Genomic DNA, 19822 nt, shown 5'->3' on the forward strand with positions numbered 1-19822 from the left:
TGTGACTGTTATGATGTTCTTTTATAGTAACATTGTATTTTGAGATAGATACTTTCAATTCCTATGCAGTTCACTAGGGACATGCATTTGCTGTTACAAAGGTATTAATGAACCATAAATTCACATTGTATTTTAATGAATGCATGTTTCACTGTGTTTTGAATCCTTACACATCATGCTGCAGCCGAGTACACAGAAACTTGTGGCAGCTTTATTAGATTTTACATCCAGTCTATAATGCAGAGAGTAGGGCCAGTTCATCTGTAGGTTTTCTGAGGCAAAAAAATCTTGGTCTCTGTACAAATTCCAGGACTGCGTTAGTGTCATGTATGGGCTCTCTCCCATTTTGTTAGTTTTACTAGACTTACTAAATAAGTGCACATTTCTGGCGGCATTATTTTCCAAATACTAAGGCCACATAGTGGTTACTACTTTACGGAATAAGAAAAATTCTACTTTGTCATCTCAATGTACTGCAGGCAATATCTGCTTTCAAGTGGTTATACCCTGAAGAAGAGATGTAGCAGAAATGGTTTTCTATCAATCATTACATTCGAGTCCAAAGTTTCATCAAGCAAAGGCTTAGCTACTTGGTGCGTTCTTAATTGAAGCACTGCACTTCAAAACCAATTACAAGCACAGTGTAGAAAAACACTCCTTTTTCAGAAAGAAGAATTTCATATTTGAGTCTGTGTACCTCTTGATATTCTTGAAAGAATGTGTCTTAGAAAAAGCAAAGTCACATGGAAATGAAACCTAGTTTCTTGATCACGTGTGTGCATGCATGCATGCACACCTGTGTGAATACATGAGTTTGCATGGTCTTTCTTGCTGCCCCTTTCCCTAATATCCTCTGAATCCATGCCTGCCAAATTTAGCCGTGCAATCAGTAGAGATCTTAGCAGTAACAGTTTCTTACAAATGTCATGAAAACAGACAACCAAAACGAGGAGGGAGAACAATTAGTGCTCTGACTGGAAGAGAAGCTGCAACATGAACTCAGAGAACCCAGCCATGAGCTGTGAAGCTAAAGGAGAGGGCCTGCATTAGTTCAACTGCCTTAGAATCAAATTGCCTTTTCCCCTCAATGTGCTAGAATCCATTTGTGTTACATACATGATATTTAGACTTCTCTCTTTGTCTTCTGAGTTTAAATTAAATAGTTGTAAGCTTCAACACTGTGAGACTTCTGCTCACCACAGTAAAAAGTGCAACTCCAGATGAGCAAGTAACATTTAGTTTTTTTCTTGTCTGCATTTATCACAGACATGTCCAGATACTTTTTAAAGTTAATTTCTTCAAATACATAACGAAAAAATCAGATGTGAAGTAACAATGACTAAAATAATGATTGCTTTATATGAATGATACAAAATTTGCACCAGAATAGCTCAAATATTAAAATTCTCTTTTTTTAAAAAAGACTATTTCAATTAGGGTTTTCCTGATGGAAAAACATGCCAGTTATTATACTTGATTTTCTGCTAGGAATAGGATTATTTCACTTTCTCCCCCTCTCAGAGTCTTACTGCATTTTTCTGATGATGTTTCAGGTGATTAGAAAATCATGAGATACTGAACCGCTAGTAGGCAAACAGGGTATCAGAGACTTGTCATGTTCCAAATCAGCCTAGAGACAACACAGGTTTTTGGGTCAACAGAAGCACAGACATTGAGGCTCGTGCAACCTTCTATGCCCTGCCCAAGAGCAGCTGGCACTGTATTTGCCCTGTGTGCCAACCAGTCCCCACAAAGTGACTGTTTGGAAATTGCAAACAATACAACAAAATACAGTAGCCTGTTTTCTATTTCACTTCTCCACTGCACAAATGAATGCCCAAGAAGGGAGCATAATCAGGCATGAACTCAATCATAATCAGGCATGAACTCAACACGGATGTCCCTGAAATAATTTTGAGATGCTATGATCATTCACTGTTAGAACCTTCCCAATACGTTCTGTGCAATTTAATGTAGGCACCAATTTCAATAACTCTGACAATTTCTTGAATATCTAGGTCCCAAACTTTCAAAGATGTACAGATCAGAATCTGTAATACTTTACCATAAAAACCTGCTGTAGTAAATGGGAACTGTGAAAGAGGGCACCATTCTATCCCAGTACACATCCACTGCAATGCTAAGAAATCTAAACTTCTTTCATAGAGTGATTTAATTCAGCAAACTTACTCAACTTTTCATAGGAGTCTTTATTTCATCATCTAAATATTTAAAAATGGAGTGTTTCCCATCTAGAAGTTCTTAAAATTTTAATGCCTAGTAAATTCCTGTGTCGTACTGTCACATGTAGCTGTGATGCTCCCTGGCAGGAGCTGCCAATTCTTAATTTGAGGCGCTCTCCAAGTAACAGGATTCTTTTCTAGAGACTTCAGAAAGCCACACTGCGACGGTCCTGGCCAGCACTATTACACTGACACCTCTAATGTGGTTTCTTTTATTGCTGAACTCAGTTTGTGGGTTCTGAAGGAGACAGTGAAGGCTGAAGCTGCATTAAACTGTCTTATGTATGCCACGTAGTAATAGTGTTCACACATGCAAAGGGGTAGGATGAGACACTGAAGTATCCATGAAGTCATTAAATGCTTTTCATGTAGACAGCAAGAAAACAGTTTTCTCTATATAGGTGCTTGAGAAGTATTAAAAATCACTTACTTTCCAATGGAAATCAGTAAGAACCCAGGCATTGTAATGAATGTAGTGGGACAGGTAAGCAGCAATGAGGTGGCTTATCTTCACTTGCAGTTGTTTGTCAGGTACAAATCCAATATTACCAGTATCTGAGGTCACAAAATCTGTTGTCAGGACAAAAGCTGTCAAGTTTTGGGGGAGAAATAATCCTTTCATGAAGAATGGATTTGTCTCAGATAGTTTTCAGCCACTCAAAGAGCATATAACCCATTTTATTTCTTCCCTGTTCTAGTGCTGATGAAAGATTTGATGCTACATTTCACACTAATGTTTTAGTCAATTCTTCAGGACATTGCCAATATCTGCCACCAGGTAGGCTGTTTCCATGTCATAAATTTTAATAACTTGGACTTCATATGTATGGTGTAGTTTCAAATTTGACATAAATTCTCTGATATTTATCTAACTAGCATCATCTGATCTGGTTAAGCCTAGATGCATTATGAGTTAAATGGTTAACACCTTTGTATGAAAAACACCATAAAAGGTACACGTTTATTGTAATTCTGTGAATTCTTCTGTCATAATGCACTATTTCAGAAGTGTGGAAGTATGAAAGAAGATAGAAAATAAAAGCCCTCAATATTAAAAGACATTGTTTCTTAAAGCCATGGTAATGCTTCTTAATAAAAATTCATGTAATTAATTTAGCTGGCTGTTCTAGTAACATGTTAACTTTACAGTAAGATGCTCAGTAACATCTTGGATGTATCTTCTATTTGAAGTGATTTGCTGGGTGGTTCATCAATACATTGGTAGTCTGAAAAGAGTCTGTGTTTGATATTTACTTGATATCAGCAGTGGAGTACTGTTTCTATTCCTAAACTCAACTGGCATAATTAGAATTAACTTATCCTAGAATCTGAATTTTAGAAACTACAGCATTAAAGCCAAGTGCTTTCCAGGCAAAGTAGTTTTTTCCATTTAAGATCCCCAGAGGATTTCAGGCAGTTGCCTGTTGTTATTTTGATTTAAGATCTTCATTTTGGTGGGGTTTTTCAACTCAATTATGAAAGCTGCTAAATGTCAGGGCCTGACTCAACAAGTGAAAAAAAAGAAGCTAGCTTTCCTCAATAAATCAAGATCCTGTAAACCTAACAAGATAGCAAAACATTTTTTAGGATTGCTTATTTTATTCATTAAAAGAAATAGGAGAAACAGATTGAATATTCTGCTTAATTTCTTCCTGAAATACAGTATCTAGAAATCTGAGCTTTTCTCTAAATATTCTCCTACCATGTGCCAAATGGAAATGTAGTTAAAAAAAAATAGTTTATAACATCAACTTGTTAATGGTTCTTTTCCTTTTCTGTGACTGATTTTTGCTATTCACAGGTCAAGGCATAACTGAGATTAAGTATGCTTTCAAGTGAAAAACATAGGGTGAAATGTAGAACAAGGTCTGGTTATAAAATTTATGTGAAATTATGTGGAACAAGCATTTAAATTAAGTGTTCTTGTTTAAAATCCAATCTAGGCATATTTAAAAGCTCATGCTACATAGATGTGCGCTGGTTTCCATTTGACGTTCAGAAGTGTAATCTGAAGTTTGGATCCTGGACTTATGGAGGCTGGTCCTTGGATTTACAAATGCAAGAAGCAGATATATCTGGCTATATTTCAAATGGAGAGTGGGATTTAGTGGGTAAGCTCTTGATTACTTATTTACACTGTGAAACTGCAGCCTTAACTCCACTGCTGAAATTAATGAAATAGATTGGGAAATGAAGATAGAAATTAGATTAATAAATTACTCAGCTAGTGACATTTGACACTGAGAACAGGTGTAAGATGAATATCAACATTAAAAAAGTAGATGACAAAACTGCCACTTGAATTCAGTATCTTTTATCCAACTTTCTTTTATTACCTGACAAAAATTACTTGATTGGGAATTAAGCTTAAAGCAGTTTTGCCTACAGTGAAACTTAGAATTTAGAAAAAAAGTTTATCCTTTTTAAAAACAATCACTATATAATACACAGTTTATTCATATTAGTTTATGTTTTTCTTCCTCTTCTCTCCTACACAGGAGTTCCTGGGAAAAGAACGGAGAGCTTTTATGAATGCTGTAAAGAACCATATCCAGATGTAACATTCACAGTAACTATGAGACGTAGGACTCTCTATTATGGACTCAACCTTCTTATTCCTTGTGTACTGATATCAGCACTTGCTTTGTTAGTTTTTCTGCTTCCAGCAGACTCGGGAGAAAAGATCTCACTAGGTAAATCCTTAACAGGATACTGTAAATATGACGAAACCGAAAGAAGTTTCCCTTTTGAAAGTTTTTTAAATACTCTTAGTAGGCAAGAGAAAATACATTGTGTGCTGTATTCTGGCCACAGAGCTATTTTTACTGTTTGATGGTGAAGCTGTGTGATGTTTAACCCTTGCTCTGAGCTTAGGGTACACTGAAGTTATGAAATGGGGAAACATGACTACCTGCTGCAGTTCCTGACTACCTTTCTTAAGAAGCAGGGTTTCATTTTTTTGACATTTATTTACTGAAGAAAACCCCAACAATCACTGAGAAAAGCTCATGTTTACAAATACGCATTTGACCACTTTAACCTTTAGCAGAAAATAACTAACATTTCCTTTTAATAGTGAGTTGTATTAAGAGCCTAAGGTGCCTTCTCAGAAAGACTGCTACTCTTATAACTTTGATAGTGAATTTAAACTGAACCATCGGTTTGTGAATCACATCTGATGACTTTAACTACTTGATCCTTAAGATGGAGGTTCACGCCTCTTTTTTGCCTCATACAAACCTGGAAATGCACTGGCTTTGCCTATGTGGATGTAACTGTTAAAAGGTAGAAACAAAATTGACATTTCTCCAGAATGTGGTTTAACTGAGTAGAGGCTCCCTAATCAAGTCCTTCTCCATATTTTAAGATTATTTATTCCTAAATCCTTTTCCACCTGACAGTGAATGGCTCCTTATTAATTACAGCTAGTCCTGAGAAAAGATGAAGTCTTATTCTAGAAAGAGGGGAACTCATCACCGGGCAACAGAAGTCAAACTCCAAATATCAACAGAAAGGACTGCTTGGGGATAGCTAAGTGCAGAATCCAACAGCTAATATCAAAAGATATCAAAGTCTGTCCAAGACAGCAAATCTTTCAGGAAGATGATGTATTGCACCACCGCCTGTAGCTTCTATGGCAATTAATCAAGTGTCATATGCTCAAATACTCAAAATCACACCATGTTTCTAAAGCAAGCAAGCAGCAAGAATTACTTTGATTTACCTCAGCTAATTAACAAATTGTGATAAAAGCTGAACAGTTACAACGATCTAAAAATATGTACATCTCTGCAAGCATCGGTACTAGTTTGACGGTACTGCTACCCTGAACTTGAGGTAGTACAAGAAAGGACAGGAGTATCACTAACATGATGGTGCAAGGGTAACAGTGGGAATGCATCTTGCAAAGGGCACTCCTTTAGATTCATTTGCTGCTTCTTACAGCCTTGTAATTACAGGCTACCAATCTAATGTTATATGTCATGTTTCTCTTTCAGGTATAACAGTTTTATTGTCTCTCACTGTCTTCATGTTACTTGTGGCTGAAATTATGCCAGCAACATCTGATTCTGTGCCCTTAATTGGTAAGCTCACTACTGCTTTTATTCACTTTCATGTCTTTGTCAAATGAGGTGCAGTGACTTTGCATGAAGGCCAGCAAAGGCAAATAACTACCTGTACAATGGCCTACTGCAACAAAATTAGAGAAATGTGGCCAGCTGATAAGATGCCCTTATGGGTGTGATCCCCTATACAATGTCCATGCTCTCTCCTCTGAATGAAATAGAGAACCTATGTGTACTGTAGGAAAGGATAAGAAAATTGGTTTTCTCTAGAAGTTGTTGCAGTTTCAACACCATTGGTCAGACATTAGGAATACAGAGCTAACCATGGGTAAATCTTCCCACTGTAACTGCTCAAACAGAATGAGAAACTTTCCAAAAGAAGTACTAGTCAGTCTCTACAATGCTGGTGAAAGAAAATTAGAGGACAATTTTTTTCAAGGCTGCTCAGAAAAGGCAGGTGCTTAGTTCCACAGAGCCATTACCGCAGGCTGGCTATCCTCTCAAAATAATGGCTGTTCTTTCTGGTTTTGAGAAATCGCTCATAAGTACCTGAAGTAGTATGTGTATCACTACACTAGAAAAAGAACACTATGTATGCATATATATAAACATCCCTTATTGCTACAAAGCAATATCAGCTGAAGTATATTGCTGTAATTATCTGTTTATTTTGCAGCTCAGTATTTTGCCAGCACTATGATTATTGTTGGTCTTTCTGTTATTGTCACTGTTGTTGTTCTACAATACCATCATCATGATCCAGATGGGGGGAAAATGCCTAAATGGGTAAGGTTTGATTTTCATTCATTATAGTATCATAGAATAGTTTGGAGATGGGTTGGAGAAGACCTTAGGATCATCTAGTTCCAACCCCCCCTGCCATGGGCAGGGACACCTCACACTAGATCAGGCTGCTCTAGGCTCTGCCCAACCTGGCCTTGAACACTGCCAGGGATGGAGCATTTACCACTTCTTGGGGCAACCTGTTCCAGTGCCTCACCACCCTCATAGTAAAGAACTTTTTGCTTATAACTAATCTGAACTTTTCCTGTTTAAGTTTAAACCCATTCCCCCTTGTCCTATCGCTACAGTCCCTAATGAATAGTCCATCCCCAGCATCCCTATAGCCCCCCTTCAGATACTGGAAGAATGCTCTGAAGTCTCCACACAGCCTTCTCTTCTCCAGGCTGAACAGCCCCCACTTTCTCAGCCTCCCTTCATACAGGAGGTGCTCCAGCCCCCTTATCATCATTGTGGCCCTCCTCTGGACTTGTTCCAACAGTTCCATGTTCTCCTTACGTTAAGGACACCAGAACTGTACAAAGCACTGCAAGCGGGGTCTCAAGAGAACAATTGCACAAATGTCATATCAAAGAAGCAATATAGCAGCTTGTGTCCCATGTTTAATTCTTACTTTAAAAAACGTATAAATCCTTCCTAAATATTTTGTTTTGAAAAGTAGTTTTACCAGAAATAAGATGTCCTGATACATTTTGTGTGGTTGGCTTCTTAAAGTGCATGTGTGTGAGAGAGAGAATGAATATACCTCAACTTGCTTATATATTCAGAATCTCTCTCATAACAGCTAGAAGCAACTCAGGATTTTGCTAAAAACTAAATATGTAAATGAAGGTGCTTTTCAGATAATCTGCAAATATCAGAAGTGAAATAAGTAGAAGGAAAGAGTAAGGTACCAATGGAGATTTTAAATGCATGAAATACACCACCCTCAAGACGCAACTGCGCAGCTGCTATGTATTTAGCTGCTGTGTGTATGGAAACATCATCAGTCTAAAAAGCGCTTGTTAAAGATGGCTGTTAAAGCAGACCTGAAACTTGCTCTGATAATCCTCATCTTTACATCTCCGGTCAACAACATCTGTAAAGAGCAAGGAAAAATTAGAGTATTTTTCTAAGCATTATGATTCTTTTCATAATGTACTTCTATGAATGGTTGTTTTCACAAAGAACATTATGCTGATACTTGATTACTAAGTATTGATGAGCATCATTAGCTAACTGTCCACTTTTCCTGACTTCACCCAGCTCATGGCAGCATCAGGCATCACTGCAAATAGAAAGACCTTTCTCTTTTTTTCTCTCTAGAACAATGAGGTATTATTCCATACAGCAGTGCCCTGCAGAAAAGAGATAATGAGATGTTCCCTGACCTGTTCTGGGTAGTGGCTTTAAAATGAATTTCAATTAAGAGAATCAATGGTGCATACCTTCATACGTATGTTTGATGACCTAAAAGGGACGAATGTTTAGTACTGAGCCAAACATCCTGAGAAAACAGAGTACTTGAGTTGAGGAGTGAGCTTTAGTGTTGAGAAGCGGAAGACCATTAAACATTATTTGGATACTGATGGATTTTGGATCAAGCTCTCAGCTAATGAATATTATCCTTCTTGGTGAAGCTAGATAGTGTAAATAGAGTAAGAGGACAAGATCTGTCTCTAGTTGGGATGCTTGCCTGGATATACTATCAAGTCTGAGTGGCAATCCATAGTCAGAATAAATGGACCAAATTTAATATTAATTACAGTGAAGGATTTGCACATTATATGAGACAGTAGTATTTCATTAATGCTCTGGAAAAGAAACATTGGAGTGAGCTCTTAAAATCTGATTGAAATAAATAACAAGCTTGCATCTGAACTGGAACAGTCTCTGGCTCGTCTGCACTTTCTGTAAGGCTGGATTAAAGCAATTTGAAAACAGTAAAATGACACACATTGATTAAATTTGCAAAGTACTTTTTTTTCCCTTTTTTTTAACAAAGTAATTTTTCCATCTTTTCTTTATGATACGTGCAGATCTGTTTTCTAGAATCTGTAATCACCTGTCATGAAAACAATGTGAGAAGAGACTCATAAAGCTTGGTGGCTCAGTCCAGTCCATTCTAGCATCTGTTTTAACAGCTCCCTCCAAATGTAATGTCATGTGAATTCTATATTGGAGCATAAATACAAGTGAAAGAATTGTAATTTATTGACCACAGTCTAAAGCAGCACTATTAAGACTATTAAAAAGTAACTGTTCTTCAGTAAGTGGGTTTTCTTTTAGTTCATGGTTTCTAGTAAAGGTGGAAAAGGCTGCCATATTCCTACTCGAGTGTAAGGAGAACTTAATACAGAGACTCCCACTGTTAGCGAAAAGTTAGACTGAGACAATCAGTAGCACTACTAGAATTAGGAAAGCAGCCTCCATGATGGGCAAATTAATCAGCTGGAAAAGTCTGGTGCTATTTTCTAGAACTCCTGCACAGACTAAGCAGAGACCATGGACCAACCAGTCACCCAGGCTGCAAAAATACCAATAGTGCCCAAGGACAGTGGCTATATGAAGAGATGCTTATTCTCAACAATTTTCTTTCAGACAAGAATCATCCTTCTCAATTGGTGTGCTTGGTTTCTGAGGATGAAAAGACCAGGGGAAGATAAAGTGCGTCCTGCCTGTCAACATAATCAGCGTCGAGGTAGCCTATCAAGTGTGGAGATGAACACTCTGAGTGCCCAGCAATCCAGTAATGGGAATATGCTATACATCGGGTTCAGGGGGCTGGAAGGGGTTCACTGCACACCTACCACTGATTCAGGGGTGATCTGCGGGAGGATGACCTGCTCACCAACAGATGAAGAAAACCTGCTGCACAGTGGCCACCCCTCTGAAGGTGACCCAGATTTGGCTAAGATCTTGGAAGAGGTCAGGTACATTGCAAACCGATTCAGAGACCAGGATGAAGAGGAAGCCATTTGTAGTGAATGGAAGTTTGCAGCCTCTGTAGTGGATCGGCTCTGCTTGATGGCTTTTTCGGTCTTCACAATCATTTGTACAATTGGTATTTTAATGTCAGCACCAAACTTTGTAGAGGCTGTGTCTAAAGATTTTGCTTAACTCCTAACTACGATCTGATTCTCTGAAGTATATGTAGCAAATAAGAGTGGGGTTTTCTGTTTGCTTGCTTGTTTTTAATGAGTATACTGCTTCTCATTTTACGCTTTCTTTTGCCCCCCCCCCCCCCCCCCCCGGTCCTGAGTTCATTTTGGAAGAGTGGCACCATTTCAGAAGGAATGCCAAGGTTTTCTCCCTGGGCTGCCTTTGCACAGCTCCTCTGGCCACTCTTCTGTGGGACCGATGCAGTGTCTGGAAGCCCCTTCAGAATGACATGCTATTTGCACTACCATCTTTTACGTATTTTTGAACTGGCTATTACAAAATAACAGGTAGGCAATGCCAGAAATGTCACTTCTTCCAGACCTGGTTATAAAACATAGAAGGTGGTCCTACTTGAATGAGCGATTGTAAATGCTTGTGTTTAGGAGACGATTAAACCCAAATGGAAGCTCAAACTGCAGAGAGAAAGGGAGAAATAGTTTGCTTTTCAGGTACTGCTTCTGATTGAGTTGTGGTATGTAGCTCTCCAGCTCAGTCATAACCAGTCAGAACCTTAACTCCTCCATGCATTTTACAGATATACCAGAAACCTGAGAGTTAAAATTATACACCACATAACTTGTCCTTCTATATCTTTCTGGATTTGACCTACATGTTTGGCCTGAATTCTTAAGCAGGCTTCACAGTCATTTTTGCAGTGTTTACTACTTCTTCCTTCTCCCCAGAAAGACATTCTTTCAACCAATGACCTTTTTAACCACTAAAAAGAAAGGAAGGATGCCTTTATTCTCACTTGTTAAAAAAAAACAGCCCAAAGCAACAAATCAACCAACCAAAACAAAAACAAAATAACCCCAAACTCACAGAAAACCCTCAGGAAAAAATAACCCAAACCACACACTTGCCTCTCTACTGTTAATTGTATTTCAGTGTGGAAAAGTGACACTCAGTGTCTTGTACAGGCAAAAAGCATAAATGAAGAATCTAAAGCAAAAAGAAGCCGTTAAATCCTGAGGTCAGGGTTTTAATTAAAAAAATGAAGAGTTTAATCTGTTGTATGCTTAACCTTTCATGGACTTCCTTCTGTTGAGTCACCATAATGTGTCTTTACAAGAAAACTGCACCTTTTCTGCTCAGTTTACCATCCAAAGAGCTCTAATGAATAATAAGGCTTTCTTGGATCTGATATAAACTATGAACAGTATATATATATACAGACACTGCATATACATCAAAGGAGAGGTTAAGACTTAAATACAAATTCTCTTAAGTCTAGACAAACATTTTCAAAGGCAAAACTAATAGTTCCTCACTTTATGTTATTTCTGATTCTGAAATTCTCCCATCAATATATGCTTAGTTTTCACACGATGGCTTAATGAAAATGGCAGAGCTGAGAATACCAGGGCCTGAATCTTCATGTGTACAGAACAGCTGAGAATTAGTCTCTTACTGGTGCACCAGTATTCCTGACCAGTGATATAAGTGGTAGAAGATGTGGGGGAGGATTACTTTAGCATTGACTGTTTGCTTTATCCTACAGAACCCCTACTCTTTGGCTGAGGTCTTCAGAGATGCAAATGGGGGCCTGTTGTTGTACCATCTTTTTACTGTGAAATAAACTCAAGTCCTCAGTTTATCTCTTATGCTGAATTAAAATAAAGCGATTGGAATGCTTATTTTCCCTAGGAAACAATTGCTTCTCAGAGTCTGCTACCCTGAGAGCAGAAGAATCAAATTTCATGTAAACCAAGCCCAGAGTTACCACAGGTACAGTCTGTCATGGAAGTGAACACCTCACTGAAGTACCTTCATGCTAGACAAAAGGGAGGATGAGTGAAAGGAAGGCAGGATATTTCTCACAGAACCTTGTCTTCCTAAGGTTCATTCAGAATGTCACACAGCAAAGACATGAGCAAAGCATTCAAATCCTTCTTAAAATTTCATCTTGAAACCATGTCTTAGAGTTATCTGTGAAGAAGTTGTATTTTCAGGAACAATTACCAAGAACTAGCCACAAAGTAATTCCTGCAAATAGTTTCTAGTTTATAGATTGCACATGAATAGGAAAATAGGAGTCCAAAACCTGAAACGTGAGTTTTGTCCAGCTGTGAACAACTACACATATCTTGTGGCATGTGCTTTTGTTCTGAGTAATGTTTCTAGGCTAGGCTTCCTGATGCAAATGTTGATTTACGTTGGTATTTTTTCCTTCTGCAAGTATCCCTAAGCAGCTACACAAAACATTCCATTTAGTCTTTGTAAAGTTTCGGGGTCCTCTTGGAAAAGAATTTCTCAAGGGGAAATAAAGACATCTGGGGGCTACCTTGTATAATAGGACACAACTACTGCAATCATAATACCATGACACGCATAATATAGGAGCCATGAGAGTACCCCTCTTTCCACCAGACTCTATTTACAGCATCTGTAGAAATCATCTTGCTAAATACAGGAGGTTTTTACAGAAGGATGGAGAAAACAATTTGCAATTTGTCGGTAAATTTAATTATCAATGACAGACATGCCTATGCTTAAAAAAAACCAGAGACTGTTTAGTGAAGTCCTGCCAAAGTCTGTGAGTTTGTAATACTGTCAGTGAATACCAGGTATTAGACAAGTAGCTGTTAGACACCAGTGCCATGCCTACACTGCTGCCTTTATGGTTGGCAGGATTAATGAAAATACACCAAGGGACAGGAGAATCCTTATTGGCCTACTGTTAACATGGCCTGTAAACACTTGGTGATAAGATTATTATTAATTTTAAATACAATAGTGACAACTTCTCAGTTATGTTGTTTTGCATCTATGAGTTAATTTTTCCTATAACTGAGCTGAGCAAAATTGGTATGTTTCTTGTTAAATGTGTGTGTCTTAAATATATTTGTGTATGTGCTAAAGAGTATTTTGATCTAAATGCTAGGAAAAAGAAATTACAATTCTGGGCATAGAGATGGAAATTAAAACACTGTGTACAGTATGTGTACGTAATATTAAAGACAACATATTGATGGCAAGGATCTGTTATAATCTTTAGAGTGCAGAGAGAGGATAAGCAAGTGGCTCACCACAATTAAGCTATGACTTGTCTGACAAATTCAAAAGCTCACTATGGAGCTCAGCTGTCATGTACAATACTATGTGTGAACAATGTATATTACTTTTTCTGGGTTTTTTTGTGTTTTTTTTTTAATATTGAATTGTATTGAATATTTGAAAGACTTTTTAATATTTAAAAATTTTTATTTAAGTGTTAATGCCAAAAAAGTTCCAAATGTAAAATTTTAAACAGTTAGTTTTAAATACAGATAAATTATTTAAACAGTATTAAAAAATTAATTATTTTATATAGGAATAGATAATACTATGTAAGACTCTTTCTAAAAGTTTTTTCAAATTCTCCCTATATTCTCTTTAGCTGCAGGATGTAATTAACAGATTACAATTACAATTTAATTGTAATTCAGCTTTCCACCTTCTTTAACAAGAAAAGAAGGGAAACCAAAGTCCCAGATTTTGTTTCCTTTCATTATACTATTTTTTACACTAAGAAACATGGCATAAAGGGCATTAGAAAGAGATGTTACATCTGTCAGGTACTGATTGTCACATAACAAATTCAGTACCTTCTCAGTCCAGTATGAATAAAAGATTTAGATCAAGAAACTTTTGATTCTTTCTCATTTTGCTAAGATGGAAACAAGTTCAAGTTATAGAACACACAAACAGCCATGAAAGAAAGAAAAATGTCTTTGGATATATCCATATGGGATGACAAAGATCTTTGATAATTAAAAATACATTTATATTCTCCTAGTAAACCAGTCCCACACTAAACAGTCTTACATAAGCAATCAAATTGAGTAGGACCAAAATACCATATAAGTTTTGGAATGGCCTCGATGCCAGTATTAGTTTTCTTCTTGGAGTTTAACACAGAAGAGAGAAACGAGAGAAAAAACAAACCCATACCAGCTAAATAAACTGTTGACAGCTGCCAATTTTGTTTGTTGGCCACTGGTGAAAGTACACCTAAGCAGCAGAATATCCCAGGATGGGGATGCAACATGTCAGGGTATTTTTTTGCAGACAGACAAGACGTACTGCCCACATGTTCAAAAAGCTTCCTGAGAAGTTTTCTACCTTCACAACATCCCACTGAGCACGTACCAGTAGTAAAAATCAAGGGTTCTGAGCCTAAGACTTTATTGTCTTATTGCTTCCACAAGCTTGTAAGAAACAACTAATGAAGACCTGTTTGGTCAAGGTCAATGTACCAAGTCATACAAACATGTGGTTGCTACTGAATCCAATCTGTCTTTGGGTAAGAACTGCTGCGGATCAGAACGTCAGATATTCCAAGGTGAGGAACATCCTGATGGATGGGCACTCTGCCAAGCCAACATGCCTACCTTCTCTTCTAGAGTGCTGAGAAGGAGGCCACACTACATCAGACTTACTGTTAAGCTACAGCGTAGTCAGACATATTTAGTTCAGCACACACCAGGCAGTTTCCTGGCACTGTGCATAAACCTACCATCACAATTACTCCACCTCTGAAGCATTTGTGACTGTGGATTGAAATTGGACTGCTGTCTGCTGCTGGTGTCAGCATCTGGTTGGTTAACATGCAGACTGAAAGCTGCTATGGTTTATAAGTTTACACATGAGCACATCCAACATCATCGCCCTGTGGGTGGGTAGGTGGCAACTTTCATCAGAGCCTTGGGTGTTGTGGTTATAGAGTATCAGCCATCTAGTTTTAGTCCTGTAAGAAGGATCAGAATGTATTCTCTCTTGAACAAAACTGATGTCTTAGCCTAACCTAATGATTCTAAAGTATTAGTTAATCGCAAAAGGCTGTGAACAGAATCTGCATGTTACACTCAATCTAACCATGAGGTAATCAAACAGGATCTTAACAGCACTACAGCCACAAATGAAGGCCTTTCACTACTGCCTTTTTTTTTTTCTTATTTTTTTTTTCATTGCTTCTGCTGCTTAAAAGAGAACCTTAAAGTTTATGTAACATTTATTTGTGCCATTAAGTAATTCGCAGATGATGGCAGAGAGAGAGAGTACACAATCTCTCGCAGTCCAGCGACCACATTCAATATTGCAATTTGTTAACAGAACATGAAACTACTTGAGTCCAAAACATAGCATCAGTGTCATATTTATACCCTCAATGTAAAGATATCACTAGTAAATTACTGGGTTTTCAGAGCTGCACTGACTTGTCCTTATAATACAGCTATACAGGAATAGCAGCTTAAACTCCAAGACAATTTGAACTATCTGTATATTTTGACCTTAAAAAAAACCCCAAAGAAAAACCCAATATAAATTTAACAGCCACAAAGTGATATAATGCTACTTTGGAATATGCATACATGAGAATAACATCAATAGATGTCTTCCTCTTAACTAAACAATTCAGGATATAACCCAGACTCAGTGCCTGTAAAAGCCAGAGAAATCTTTCTACTGAGTCCAGAAGTCTGGGATCAGGACCCTGTTCAGTCCAACAAACCTCACAGTTATCATTTATGTATTATTCTGGTTCATGGCAGTCATGGAAAGAATTAAGAATAAGCCAAATATTAAATAGTTATATTAAAATGGCTTTAGGCTTAGAAACAAAAAATCTGCATCCCAGAGCAAGATACAAGCACAACATCCCTCAGTCAACATTATCTTACCTCTCTGTACACATGGATTACCTACAGCTGTGAAACATTTCCGTAACAACTTTGTTACTGTACAAGAACTCCTGCTCAAGACTACTTCTGCTGACATAGCACATTAGTTGCTCCCTGTCCTTCTTCCAGTTTCTGACCAAGTGAAACCTAATTAGCAGATGATTTTGATCAGAAGAAATATTACAGAACCAACAGTCAGCTGGTCAGAGGTTGAAGCCTTCTCATCCCTTTTATCTAACTCACAGGACATCACACTGCCCTCCCTACATGTACATACAAAAAAAGTCTGCTTCTTCAAGGAGAGAGAGTTGAAACAAAATATACCAAAAGATGTAAATAAACATTTGAAAAATACTCAGAAAAATGTATGCAGAGAAAACCAGCATGGTTCCGGTTGCTAAAAATATACCAGAATTCAAAGCTTTCCAGTATTTTTTCAGTTGCAGTAATATGCCAGGGCTTTTAGTATGCCAGCTGCTAAATAGGATGGGGGTAACAACCTTCTTGTTGAAATTTTGAAGCAATCTGTGTGGGTTGAATGGGGTATAAGCGAAAACTCCTATGACCAGCACAGCTTTTAGCCCTAGCACTCTGTAGCCTGTCTTTTCAAAAAGCTCACTGTTTGTCTGTATCTTTTAATGGATTGTTCTGTGCATCCAACAGAATCCAACCTTTAATGAATGGCACTGCAGAGATCTAAAGAATCCAACCTCAGTTCTGAAAGACTGGATTCATGCCCACTAAATACAGTAATAAAAGCCCATTATTTTCTCATGCATTTCCCTAGTGCCCTTTAAAATGTCCTATCTCCCTGCAGCAATATAAAACCTGCAGATTCTTGCATCTCCTGACATTGGTTTATCATCTTTTAATAGTAAACCTACATCAGTGTAGATGACACGAGATTTATTCCAATATTATATACAAAACACAGCTCCATTTTGCAGCTTCTGCAATTTCAATCTCTTGTTCCCCTTGCTCAGAAGGCCCAAGAATAATGGTATCATGACTTTCAACAGCTGCCAGAGTAATAACAGCCACAAAAGATGTTTCTCAGAGCTAAAAACATCAGAACTTTTTGAATAAAACCAGAGCGCTTTCTGAACTACAGTATTTGTCACCTTTGATACATACACCTAATTTAGGCATTTGGGTCTAATTTATTCTCCAGTTCTTTGAGATACCTGAGATGATGTTAGCATGTAGTGTGCCTGGTCAAAGGGCATTCATTACTGACAACTTTCATAAGGGTCCTTCACCTACAGTGAGGGTGGTGAGTGTTTTCTCTTGAAAAGAGTTAGTATGGAAACTTCAATTGCCTTTCTGTAATGCCATGAACTGCATATTGGCTTCGGAACAATTATCTGTGTTAAGAGAACATCAGAAGTTACAGGTATTCCATACTACTTTTCTCCAGGCAGTAGCAGCATTGATTTTCCCATTCACCTGACAAAAAGTAAAGCCCTTTAAGAAAGAAACTCTTCCTTCATGTTACCTGACACACACACCGATGCCCAAGTATATTTTCTCAACTTAACTCTGGTGACAGATTATAGCCCAAAGTGTAACTATTATTACAGGATTTTTTTAATTTTTATACTTTCCTCTAGCCGAAATGATGAAATCCCAGAGTAGCTAGAACTGGTATCTGTAGCTAGAACTGATATGTGATACTGGACCAATGCTAGAAAAGCAGATGCACTTACAAAAGCTGGTGAAGTGAGATTTATTTTTCATTACAAGAGTAGTTCAAAGGAAAGTAAGTCTGTAAATTTTCAATTTCCACTCTGCAGAGGACTCAGTCCTCTGTGACAGTGCAGAGCACAAACTCTTGCTGAATCAGAAAGCTACTGAAGATGTGTGAGTATGGAAATGCTGGTGGCAAAGTGAGTCATATTGCCATTTGATACCAGCCAATAATCTGCAAGGAAGAGGAAAAGGCAAGGCAGAAATCTACTAAAGACAAAACTTTACAGGTAAGAATTTCAACGCTTTCTCCAAGAGTTGGTCCTCTTTGCCTATCCAGCTAAGTAGACTGCCAGCACAAAACACTCCATCATAGTGCATTTGGAAAGCTTTATGCACAATTTTTTCTTTTTAAATAAATGGAAATATGCACATATGTCCATGCCACAAAAAGGGTATTTTCTATATAAGGCGTGAGAAAATTTTGTTTACCTGTAATTCACTGGCTGACTGACCATAGAGTCTAGGGCAAGAAGCAGAGCTGAGGGAAATTGAACCATTTAATGTCTGCTACTTTATACTGCCTAAATACTGAACAAAGTCTTTCTCCCCCTCTTTTTATTTTGTTCATTTTTTGTATAAACTGTACAAGTTTTAAGCTATGTTTCTATGTGTACTTTTATTGTTCCAGAAGATGGTATGTTAAATGAGTACCACATTTCCTACATTCAAAATACATAGCACTTGACACCTGTTTGAAATGCAAGACCTTCTGCCTCAGTTATGTCCTGCTACATTTCCACCTTGCTTCTCACTTGATCCAGTGACAGGATTGCCCCATGAAAACAAGCACAGCATTGTTCCGGAAAAAATACCTGAAAGTATCACAGGGACTTTTTTGGGTTTATTCACAATGTTTGTTTCGGGTATTGCCCATATGACTGTGTCTTAGACTCATTAAATAAGTTACTTTTCTATGTATTACTGAAAAGCTTGCCCAGCTTGCACAGCAAACTGACAGAGCACCGATTCTGCAAAGGCAACAAATCAGTATCAAGGAAGATGTCCTCCTGCAGGGTATGGTTAGGGAACAAAAGCACTACAAACCTGAGCAACACTTGCATTCAGTTTGTAAAGAAGCTGGGTATAGAATATGTCCTGCCCCTCCTTACAGTCCTGCACTGAGCACAGACAAGCTCTTTTTCACAGGTGATAGCGATTCTAGCATACATTCTTTTCCTTGTGTGACTTCAAAGCAACTGATGGCCTTATATGGCCTAACACGACTGGTACTTACAGATCTGGAAGAAACCCACAAATGGCTCCTGGTGATGTTCATAAGCTCCTGATATTTTCTGCGTGAGTTACTGGCAACTACATTTAAAATGGCAACTGCCGGGCTATCAAACCTCCTACTTTCTCTCTAGGAAAACACTTTCAACCTCTGATGAGAATAGCCTAATAAAATATACTATATGTACTGATAAAAACAGAGTGTCTAAACCATTGCACAAAATAAAGGAACTGAGTTTGACTTCATAGAAGGCTCCTGTAACTGTCAGCACACTGTTCACAGGAAGAGTGAGAAGGAGTGCTCCTGCTTCCAGAGAAGAGGTACTGTATAATACATTTAGCAGAGACCAATTACTGACTGGCTTCCAGATGTTACTGCATTATAAATAGTTATCTTCATTATACTAATTTGTTACTGTAAGCTAAATTGACATATGCCTGAACAGAAATTTACTCAGTTAAAAAAAAATAAATGTTAGGGAAACCAGGTGATTTCATCAAGAAAGAATGGATGCAGGCTAGGGGTATTCTGAAATACCTCAGAGTAAAAATACAGACTGTGCATTAAAAAATTATGTAACTGAACCATTTCTGTGTGGAATACCATATAGTGTACGCTAGAGAAACATCACACGGGTGGAACAGTATCACACAAGTACAGTATCATTAATGTGAAAACACCCGTGAAATATGTATGTGAAATATTAGCCTCAAGAAGATATTTAAAACATGTAAAACAGGTTTTTTTCCAACATCTGAATTATAGCATAGAAAAGTTGCTATTACAGGTATACACAATTTTTTTTTGGACATTAACTATTACTTGGCTACTCTGCTTAAAATTCTGCCTGCACCTACAGCTGCATTATCCATTTTTATGACTCACAGTGCCAGCAGTCCTTACTGAAACACCAGTACTGAAGCAACT

The 19822-nt window shown here is 37.7% G+C and overlaps 1 protein-coding gene across 1 annotated transcript in view; it reads left to right on the forward strand.

Moving 5' to 3' along the window:
- CHRFAM7A (CHRNA7 (exons 5-10) and FAM7A (exons A-E) fusion) overlaps window positions 1-11849 on the forward strand; it is a 39983-nt gene extending 28134 nt beyond the window's left edge. The window contains exons 5-10 of the mRNA XM_065688738.1: window positions 2942-3021; window positions 4187-4354; window positions 4742-4936; window positions 6242-6328; window positions 6987-7096; window positions 9692-11849. Of these exons, the coding sequence (XP_065544810.1) occupies window positions 2942-3021; window positions 4187-4354; window positions 4742-4936; window positions 6242-6328; window positions 6987-7096; window positions 9692-10210 (1159 nt within the window). The 3' untranslated portion in view covers window positions 10211-11849. The remainder of the gene's footprint in view (window positions 1-2941; window positions 3022-4186; window positions 4355-4741; window positions 4937-6241; window positions 6329-6986; window positions 7097-9691) is intronic.
- Window positions 11850-19822: the final 7973 nt, after the last annotated feature.

The sequence above is a fragment of the Lathamus discolor genome, chromosome 8 (assembly GCF_037157495.1).
Source record: "Lathamus discolor isolate bLatDis1 chromosome 8, bLatDis1.hap1, whole genome shotgun sequence".
NCBI lineage: Eukaryota > Metazoa > Chordata > Aves > Psittaciformes > Psittacidae > Lathamus > Lathamus discolor.